The 11,419-nt window shown below is 32.7% G+C and overlaps 1 protein-coding gene across 1 annotated transcript; it reads right to left on the reverse strand.

Annotated features, from left to right (window-relative positions):
- Positions 1-4,887: 4,887 nt before the first annotated feature.
- Positions 4,888-10,481, reverse strand: LOC107423153 (protein tesmin/TSO1-like CXC 3). The gene is made up of 10 exons (XM_016032677.3): positions 9,773-10,481; positions 8,487-8,647; positions 7,637-8,399; positions 6,793-7,265; positions 6,602-6,676; positions 6,153-6,333; positions 5,965-6,060; positions 5,817-5,883; positions 5,552-5,711; positions 4,888-5,462 (listed from the first exon to the last, which is right to left on the reverse strand). Exons 1-10 carry the CDS (start codon positions 9,821-9,823, stop codon positions 5,099-5,101), a joined length of 2,391 nt encoding a protein of 796 aa, XP_015888163.1. The 5' UTR covers positions 9,824-10,481; the 3' UTR covers positions 4,888-5,098.
- Positions 10,482-11,419: the final 938 nt, after the last annotated feature.

Raw genomic sequence — 11,419 nt, forward strand, 5'->3', positions numbered from 1 at the left:
TTCCACATGTAAAACTAATACAAAACCAGGCATTATTATAGTAATAATCTAAATTCATGTTGAAAATTAATATTGTAGGACGCTAGGAGCCAAAAAGAAAATGGTACAAAAGTGATATGTCTAGCCAGAGATAACCACAAGGCTAAATTGCATTCAACGATTGGATAGGATTTTTCCTTAAGAGTAAGCACACCTTTTTCTGAATTTGGATTCTTTGAAGCAAATAAAAATTACAATAATTGAAATAGGGGTCAGATTATTATTGGAATTAAGAATCTGTGAATAATATATATATATATATATATAATGTAACAAATACAAATAAAGATTGTTGGAATTTATATTATGAAATGTGAATGGTATTGGTCACCTTTATAAGGTGGGCCGTCACCTTTTCATGGTGGACCTTTTAGGACGGTGGCGCCACCCCCTGTCGTCACTAATAAGAGATTTTCTGGTCTCACACAACGTATCCATCAATGACATGGAGATGGGGAGGTTTAGAATTCAATGTTGGACAAACTTTTTATTTTCTTTTTCTTTATTATTATTATTTTTTTTTTTAGTTTCCTTTTGAGATGGGAAAGGCAATTTTTTTCTAAAAGAATATTTTAGACAAAAGTGATCATCACTAAAGGTTTTGAATATTCAAGTAGTCTTCAAGCAATTCCCAATTTTTTTTTTTTTTTTTTTGAGAAAACCGACAGAAATTAATCATATATCTTAAATTACATATACAAAAGTGGTAGCTCAGCTATTAATCTTTGTGTTTCATTAGCCAAAACTTCATTTTCAGAGAGCTTTATCATTTTAATTACCTCCAAAATAAGTATTAAGATTATGAATTAAAAAAGCGACTTTGGCAATTTGTGTATTTCTCAAAATTATATAAATTTGAAGGGTGGTTTAGTGTTTTTTGTATTGTGAAAGAATAGGGTTTGTGATGATTTTGATAGGGTAGGCTCACCAACCATATTAAAAAGAAAAAAGAAAAAAGAGAATCTTATTAAAAGATGTGGCAGGTAAATATTCTTAGAACACAAGTAGTACCTGAAAGATTGCTAGTTGAAGATTAATCATTATGTTGTTTGTGATTAATAATAATAAGTACTTTCTTTTAGACTTTCATTTTGTTATCATAAGTGCTAAATTATGTAAAACATAAGTTTGTTTTACAACTAATTAAATTTGTTAATCAATTAATTTCAACACAAATAACAATCACTGTTGTAGTTGAAGATGATGACATTTGAAGTACTGGTCACTACATCAGCACCGTTGAATTAATGATCTGCACATGGGGTTATGACCTGTAGGATTTTGACTTTCTAGTCGCGTGGAAGATTTTGATTTTATCAATTGGCCTCGCCCACATGAGTTATTGGTCTATTTCTCAATAATCCTAATTACATAATTACATTAGTTAATGTTTTTTTTAGTTCCAACTTGCTAAAGGAGGATTGTTAGTCAGATAGAAGTTTGAACTCTGAATTGGATGAATCTTGAATTTAAAAATGTATTTTCAATAAATTTTACTACTAGATAAAATTTATGAATACACATTATATTAATTCATTAATTCATTAGACCCATCGGGAAAAAAAAAAAAAAAAAAAAAAAAAAAAAAAAAAAAGATCATGGTATCATAGCTAGGCTTCCTTGGTTAGGTTTCAGCTAGGAACGAGGGTTAGGTTGTGGTGTTCACATTAATTCTTTTCTTTTTTTTTTGAAGGAGAAAGAGTTTGCAGTAGAAGTCAAATAATGAAGGTGAAAAGGGTTTTTCCATGAGAGGAAAAAAACACAATGATTATAGTCTTGGACTAGAGAAAAGGTAACTAAAAAGACCATGAATCTACTTTTTCCACTCCATTGCTATCTTTCTTGTGTTTTCAATTCCTGAAAATAGCAATTATTATTATGCCAGTTTGAATAATCTCTTTTGGTGAATAAATTTAAATAATCTTTGAGTTATTACTATTATTATTATTTTTTGTAAATTATTTGAGCTGTATTTATTCTACTTTTTTATAACCACATCGAAGTATCAGATCGATTTACTTAATAACTTCACAATATATTAATTTCATGATGAAAATGTAGGATGTCAGATTAGATTAGCACCAAGTGAGGAAATTAGAAAACTGAAAGTGTGTGATGCATGAGCAAAAACACAATACTATTCATGAAGTTGTAAAATTTTAGGATTTGCATACTTTTAAAGTCAAGATCTCTCATATAGTAAACAGTGAATTTCATAAGGATAGATTGTAATATCTAAATTACAATTACCAGAACTACATTTATTTTTATCATTCATAACAAAAAAAAGATAAACAAGAGAAACACCAGAATTACTTAAACAATTGAATATGTGCTTCTAAAGTGAGTAGGAAAGAAGTAAAGCATGCTACAACAATTAGCCCTTTAAAATCACTTTCAAGCTGATCATATAGAACTTTGAAATAATATCACAACTTTAATTAATTCCTAAGTACCCTAAGAAAATTAGGTGGTGCTGTGTTACATACATGAAAGAGAGAAGAGAATGACCATTTATTATTATTGCAGAACCAATCCACAATGCTTCATACCCTTGGACAAAATTAAACCCTGTCTAGAAATATTGATGTTACTGTATACCCACCAAAGGATACAATGCTTTTAAGGCACTAGACTATGCAGATCACCGACTCCATTTGATGTGATTTCTGTATATCTCTCTCCCAAATTATTTGGGTAGGAAAAAAAAAAAATGGATGTCATTGGAGATTTTTAAGTCCAAATCTACTTCCCTTAATTCACACTTTCAATAACCAATACCCAACTCACCAACCTCCATTACAAACCTGTTTTCCAAAATCTTAATTGAAAAGGAAAAATAAAAAATAAAAAAAGTAAGTTTGAAAAAGAGGGGAAATAATATATGGACCCCAAGCCAAAGATTGAAATTGGGATTATGTTTTCGTTTTCTAGTGGCATTGCCAGCTAGAGGGCCTAATGTTCCCCTAAAGGATTCTGAAGAAAAAGTTTATCAAACCTGGCCGGAAAATCTATCAGCAAAGTGAAAAAGATGAGAAATGAAAAAAACAAAAACAAAAAAAAAGCAACCAAATAGAATTTGATCATTATTTCATATGCTTTTAAGAATAGAAACGCTTTGCTAAGTTCCAAAAAACAAAATGAAAAGGTATTCAAAAAGCCATGCCTCCTGCACACCTCTCCCATGTGCACGTATATATACCTAATCGTGACTGTCTTTGTAAGTTTTATTTGAGTCCTCGTTGCTCACGCCAATGGGGTCCTACCTTAGCAACCCAGCACTAAAATGAAAATCCCATCACAAATTTGTTAACTAAAATCAACCAAGATAGACAAATGTGTTTTGCTGCAGCATTTTAGTTTAAATGAAACTACCTGAAAAATCATTAGAAGAGATTATCAATATAGGTTTTTTACCCTTTGTTAGCTTTTCCATGGAAATTTACTCTCTTCTGAATAGGCTTTCATGCTGACGACTGTAAGCGTGGGTATTATATCATACACAACTTTATTCTACCAAATCATATTGTCCAATTTATGTGTGGGAGCCATATAATTTATATTTGATAATAAAAAATAATACTAACACTATCAAAATATTTATTAAATAATATATAAATAATATGATAAATAGATAATATTTAATTAATTTATTTTTTTATTAAATTTTTTTTATTTATATTTAAATTATATGAATATTCCAACTAATAATATATATTAATATTTATTATTTGATACATAAATTTGATTAATATTTTGATATCCATAGCATTAATATACCAAATAATATAAGTAGCCTACTTAAACTATTCAATATGATCCAACACTCATATGTATAGCCTAAAAAGAACAAATTATTATGTGCAAATTGAGTTTCAGACTGAAAAATTCATGTCTCTTAGTGAATGCTTTTAGCCATCAAATTTGCAAAATTTGGTTACTGGAAGACCAAAGAACCCAAAAGTAAACAATGAACATTTTCTGAGATAGAAGTTGTCGGCAGGGCATTGCTTCCAAAACACATAGTGGACTACCTGCTTTCAAACATGTAATTAATCAATACCACAACCAACCATATTGAATTAAACTCGACTTGTCGTTTTTCAACCAAATAATCAGGGAAACCATTGTTTTTTTTCTTTTTTTGCTGAACAGAGGAACCATTGTTTTATAAACACGACAAGTCGCGTATGTGGCTTTTCCTGTTTATTATAATACCGTCCTAATAAAGATTAAAGAAAAGAGAATTAAGTTTGATAAATTTGACCAAGCAAAATTAGCCAATACAATGGGATGAAAAAGATAGTGAAATCCTACCAAATTACAAATTACCCAAAATAAATAAATAAATAAATAAATCCAACCATATTACTTTCTCTTTCCTTTTTTTTTTTTTTCTTTTCTTTTTTTTATAGGAAGCAATATTGAACCCCTTTTAGGGGTATAACTAGGATTGTTTCTTTTTTAAGGGGCCAATGTGTAAAAATCATATGAACGGGGTTAAAGTATATAAAGAAATAAGGGACAACAGAAAATAAAATTAAGATTTTATGCTCATTGTGAAGATTATCAAACCAATTTGTTGTAAATTGCAAATAATAAGAATAATTTTACAAAATGTTCTTATAATTTATTTATTGGTTAGTAGAATTTGATTTTTAAACTAACTATTTATGATTGTAATTAATATTATTGTTTTAAATAGCAAAATCTAGAAACGGTACTCATGTAAAAAATAAATATTTGTTCACGTAGAGATTAATATACAGTTAGAAAATTTCATATTATAGTCAAGATGTTGAAAACCTTAAATACTACAAATATTCAAGTATACGCTTGGAATTGGAATAGAAGAAGTAAAAATGCAGTACTTTTAATTTAATACACCATATTATACAAGAAGAGTTGGAGATTATGCTAGCTTGGATATTCCATCTTCTTATTATACAAGGTAGACAGTGATGAACTTAAAATGGTATGTCGAGCTAAAAACACCATACATTTCAACATAATGAAAATTTGAAAGAATAGTCTTAACTTGAAACAAAACTCTAGCTATTCAATGGCGGGGAGTGAGAGAAGGAAATGAAGGGATGGACTGCAATATCAACTTCCGGCCGGTCCTGCGACCAGGCGATGAACCAAAGTTGCAATGAGGAGGAGATATCCTCTTACTGTTTGGAGAAGAAGTCTTGATGCCAGTAGTGTTTGGAGAGCTATCCCCTCTGAGAATCTCAGGCATTTCGTCTTCCTGATTCTTTGGAACAACTTGGATGTGCTTCTCAAACCTAGGTTGGGATCGGAGAATATTCGGCTTACCAAGTTTCTGACCAGTATACAATCCAGAAGACGATGGCATGGTGAAAAAAGAAGAGCGTGGAGGCTTGCTCTTTGATGACAATGGCAGCGGGATCAAAGGTACTCTGTCACATAAACCTCATATCATTAAAGATTTAACCAATAATGGTAACCAACTATATCAAACATATGAAAGATGTTTCAAATAGTAAACCTGGAAGCCTGTAATGGTGTTATGGGAAGAGTAGAGCTCGGGTTCTGCTCTTCATTATTCTGAATTTCGATTTTCTGTAAGGGTTTGTCCACCATACTCTTTTCGCTTGCTTCTGTTTCGTCTTCTTCAGGCTCAGCTTCTGTTCCTGTTAAGGCAGACCCTGAATTGGAAATAAGAATTAGACCAAAGAAAATAGTTTATGCAAACTTTTTTAAGTATTGGAGAAATTTGAGGTAATGAAAATGAAGTCAAATGGCCTACTCACCATCCTTTTTACCAAAAGCATTCTTACACCCTTCGCATCTGCAGCTAATGGAGCATCCAACACCACCCTTTTAAAAGGAAAGGGTTCATGAATCAGATATTGCATATAGGAACCGAAAGCACACAGATTATGCTTAAGGGTGACAAACCTGATAGCACTCGCAGTACTTCTTGGTGCAACTTGATTTCTTGCAGTTGCATCCTCTTTTATGCCGGGCTGAAGCTGGGGTTTTGTTTGATTCATCCTGCAAGTGAAAATAACTTTGACAAGTTAATATGTAAGTCCAACTTGAGTATGAAGCAGAGAGCAGACACTAGTAAGACTTTGTTTTCTAACCCCAAATTCAGGAACAGAATCTGAGCTCCTTATCACTTTCGGAGCAAATGCAAGCGGGTTGCGAGACTCAATCTGCTTGCGAGTTGCAAGCACAGTGTCTTCATGAATAGGCTTGTTGAAGCAATCTTGACATGAACATGGCTCTATGCAGTACACACCAGCCGCGAAGCATTCACAATAGCTGTGCAGGACGAGAAACAAACAATTACTTCAGTCTCATACATAACAACCTACCATGTACGCAAAGGAGAATCCTTCTGTTTCAATTCATTACATTTTTTTAAAAGAAGAACTGATATTTTAATTTTTTTATTCAATAGCCCAGATTAGTAAAATATATGTTAGTCAATTTCCTCAGCGTAAAATGGAAACCAGATTAGTTAAGAATTGCAGAGTGTAACAAAAGTTCTAAGGGAAAAATAACCAGAGACGAAAAATTTGGGACTTACAGTTTCAGGCACTTTGATTTTTTACAGTTGCAACGCTTGCAGGAATCGCCCTCTCCAGCATTTTCCAGCCTACGCCTGCATACCAATGCAAAATATGAGACAGCAAGAAAAGAGCAAAGCAATTGAAGTAAGCAATAAATTATTCTGATTTAAATGACCTAATTGAGCATCTAGTCATCAACAGTACATGCCTCTTTTTCTTGGGGCTGTTCTGATTGAACTCTTCACTTATTGCAGGAGCTTGAGAACCATCCTCCAAAAGAACCCCATTTTCAGCTCCATCTGTGTCTCTTTCAGAGGAAGCTAAAATTAAGGATTTATCAAGTGGTTCTTGACTGTCCGTAGGGGAATGTATGGAGGCAGTGGTGTTTGGCAAACTTGGTTGTCTTCCAGAAGAAAAACTTTCACTTTTGATGATAACATAATCTTTAGAGGTTGCTGCAAGTGCATTCAAATGCAGACCAATTCCAGGTAAGATACGCCTTGTAGAATCACTACCAGGTTTAACAGAGCCCAGTTGTGTATCATTAGCAGTGATCTTCTCATCAGATTGTGATATAGAAGAACTACAATTTGAACCATCATCTAAGTTCTTTCTACGAGCACCAGCCATCTCAAAATCTAGACAGCGCCTTCGGATACCACGATGCAAATTAAAAACAGACTACACATATACAGAAAAGACCATTTCAAGAGTTAATGGAGCATTAAAATGGTTTTCATATACATAGCAGCACGTAGAAAACTAGATACTTGTATTCTTTGTGCAATGTTCTTAATATAAATTCAAGAATATAGAAAGGATAAAGTTCAAAATTGTAATCTAAATATATCATACTACCATTATAGACGACAATAGCTTAAACGGTTATAAAAACAAGTAGGCCCATTTTTCATTCGCTTGTGGTTTTAATGCTTATGGTTACAAAAAATGGTAAATGGTTACTATGCAAAACATGTTTGCAGGAAGGTGTATCCAATTCCACAACCTTTAAATACATGCTATGCTGGAAAATACCTATTGTTTAATTTTACCTTACAAGAAAATGCCATGCATGCCTCCACTTCATTATCCTTTATCTCAGTCGGATTTCTCACCACACCCTTATTTGAATTAGTATTAGCCAATCTGTCCTGTGGCATTTCCATTTCTGTCATCTGACAAGCTTCTCGGGGTTGGGTTGAAAGATCTTCCGTATTATGATGTTCAACAGAAACTGGATCAACAACGTGCATCCTATTCCCATCAATCATGTCATTTTCTGGGAATTGAGCCACAACAGAAGTACAAAATCTTGTTGCTGGCTCTAGAGAATTCTCAATCAACCCCTTAAAGGGCTCTGTACAACCGGGTGAATTGAAAATTAACAGATCAGCAGCATCAGAAATCAAACTTTCCCAATCACATACATTCCCTTCTTTTTTAAGCCCAATCTGGCAAGCCCCCTGGAAATTTGCATGTGCTTCGCCACCTGATGAACATCTTTCAGAGGCCTCTTGGACATATGGAACAAGTGCAGTTGATGGATCAATCAATTCTGATGCGCAATCTGCTGTGATATCACATGGTGTTGAGTCACAATCGGGGCTACCACAGTCATACTTTAAAGTCCGAGGCAGCTCAATCACGAATTTTGAATGCCCACTCTGTGGCTCAACAGAAGTTTCACCAATTTCATTTAGCTCCCCTCGGTTGTTATATAGGTGGGCTGAATCAATGACAACCCCTTCATTGGTACAAACCTTGTTTTCAATTTCGGGAGAAGACTCGCGTTTTGATGGATCTGAAGAATTATGCCTGAAAGACAGTATTACCACCACATGAAAATGAGTAGATAAATCTCAGCACCATAACAAATGAGAAGAAAACCAAACATCAAATTACCTTCTAAGGAATCTTGATTCCCTGTGAGAACTGACATGGGGTGAAGTGAAGACGGATGGAAGGGTTGCAAAACTAAGGGAGCTGAATGTCTGAGTGATGTTTAGGGACTTAACTGGTTTGATAGGGGAAAGACTATTGATATAGTTGAAGACTGGGGAGTCCTGCAAATAAGGAGAAGAATTGTTAGAGCATGAAGCAAAATTATAAAGTGAGAAAATCAAACAATTACATACCATTAGCATATTACATTTTAATTTAGACAAATAGATGATATGCAGAAACATGAAATTAACTAGGAAATATTGCAACAACGAGGAAGACAAAATGGATAAGAGAAAGAAATGCGTGGTGTTTATGTATGTTATAGATTATACAAAAGTTTTCAGATAAGATACTCAACAATTAAACTAGTTATAAAGACAAATCTGGAGGAAAATGAGCATCCATAAAACTGAAGACTTCACTCAAACTTAAGGAGACCAATCTAACAAATCTTTAACAGTTTTATTAACACTTAAAGGGCATCAAATTTTGGTCTCGTATGGTCTTAAATATGCATGACAAATTTAGATTTTCTTATAACAAGAGAGAGGGGAAAAATGAGCTACCAATATATAGAATTTTAGAGGGAAAAATGTTCAAATTTTGTTTCTGAAAATAAGTAAAAGCCAAAATCTTTATTAGGACAATAAAAAAACAAAAAAAATCTAAAATTCCCATGCAAATAATCTTTTAGAAGAAAAGTGAAAGGGCATGTAATTTACACCCAGAGTGCAAAGATTAAGCTCCAATTGGAGATCTAAACTAAATCAGAATGGAATTCACATAGGCCAAACAAGATTTTCAAAAGTGAAAAAACAGCAGAAAATGTTAAAATAAATAAATAAATAAAATACTGAAATTATCTTTGAAAAATTAAGAATTTCAACAAACTCCAATTCTAACAACCCATTTGAGCAAAATTGAAGCTTTATTCCACTGGAAATTTACGTAAAGAGTTAATCCTTAAAACAAGTCAAAAAATCAAACCAGAATCAGAAATGAAGACCACCCTCCCTCTGACCCCAACAAAAAATACAATAAAAAATAATTTACTTAAAAAAAAAAAAAAAAGAAACAGAGAGACAGAGAGTAAAAAGAGAAAACCCAACCCAGGTCAGCCTCCAAAAAAATGAAAGAGCCAGTGAAACACCAAAAAAGAACAAAATCATCCCCAAAAAAAAAGAAAAAAAGCAGAATTTGATGAAGAAGGAGAAGAAAAAGCAAAATGAGTATATAAAAATAACCTCGAATTTAGAGAGAGGAGTCCCGATCTGGTTCCTCTCAGGGGTGTCCATGTCAAGAGACTCCAAAGAAGTAGCTAGCTATCAGCTCCACCACATGTTCTTCTTCTTCCTTTCTTCTTCTTCAACTTCCTCTGCTCCAAAAAACAAAAACACTACTTCCTACCATACCATACTAAGTACACTCACAGTTGAGTACTAGACTCTCTCTCTCTCTCTGCCATTCACTTTCCCTTTTCTCTTTGTGTCCAATTTTCTCTATCTCAATCTTAAAGAAAAAGAAAAAAGGATTATATGGGTATATTTTGATTTGTGAGTGTGTGAAAGAATAAGAGAAAGAGACAGAGAGAGAGAAAGACAGAGATTCAAGAAGAAGCGGGAAGGCGGGAAGAAGAAGAGAGAGAGAGAACAGTAAGATTTTTGTCGTGGGGATAAAACCAGTCCCTACCACCCCCACCCCACCCTCTCCATTATACACAGCTGTCCTTAAATCTGCTGCTTCTCTCTTCCTTCTATGGACTATGTCTACGTGTGTTTTTCTCCATTTACATACCCCACCTTCTTCCTTTATCTAAAGGTAACGTACACTTTCTTCTCCATTCTCTCTCTCTCTCTCTCTCTCTCTCTCTCTGGATTTTCTTTTTTGTCTTTTTATTTATTTTCTTTATTTTATTTCTTTCTTTTTTGGTTCTAGTTTTTGTTCTCTCTCTGTCTCTCTCTCTCTCTCTCTCAATTTTTTTTTTTAATTATTCTCTTTTCTCTTTTTTCCCTGGCTTTCCGCAAATTATTAGTTCAGCATTTGCCTATGAATTTATTTATTCTTAGCTGGGTTTTATTAAATTCTGAAAGAACCATAATTTTGGTTTGGTGGGTTATTATCTTCAAAGTTCTTATTTTTCAGTTTTGTTTCAGGGGCTATTTACTTTCCAGAACGATTGCTACATGAGTTTTTTTCCCAAACGTCTTCATGGAAATCATATAAAATTAATTAATGTGATTTATTATCCCTAATTTAAGAGACTTTAAAGATAAAAAGAAAAAAAATAAAAAACCATTGTTCAAAATCATTGATTATAGTCATCTTATGAAATTGACAATAGTATTCAATTATTAATGACCCCATGTAACGTCTGAAAGTCCACTAGCTTAATAGAATCCATAATCCTATAAAATTATTCAATGCCTAAAAATTTCTTAAAATTTTCAATTATTGTATATAATTAAATCTTCTTATCCGATTTCTTCACTAATTCAACAACTTGTTTTAAATTTTTTCTTTCTATTTTAATGATACTTGTTTTTATATATATATTTTTTTTAAAAAAATCACATTTTAAGGGCTAAAAAATTTAATAGTGGTAAGTCTCTCCAAGCCAATAAAAGGCCAAAATAATAAAAACTGTGGGGTTGAGTATTAAGGTGGCATGGACTTCTCGTGAATCCAAATTGAAGGGTGTTATTTATTATTTGCACCTATTTTCCCATTTTGTCATTTATTTTGTTCGATATTATTTTTATGACCCTCTGAATTGCATTTAAATTCTTCCTCATTAAAATATATTAAAAGAGTATTTTGGATAATGTATCTATCATGCGGTCCAAATTAAATACAAAAATTTAATTTCTTTTTTTTATTATTTTTTATTGCTC

The sequence above is a fragment of the Ziziphus jujuba genome, chromosome 3, assembly GCF_031755915.1.
Source record: "Ziziphus jujuba cultivar Dongzao chromosome 3, ASM3175591v1".
Classification (NCBI taxonomy): Eukaryota; Viridiplantae; Streptophyta; class Magnoliopsida; order Rosales; family Rhamnaceae; genus Ziziphus; species Ziziphus jujuba.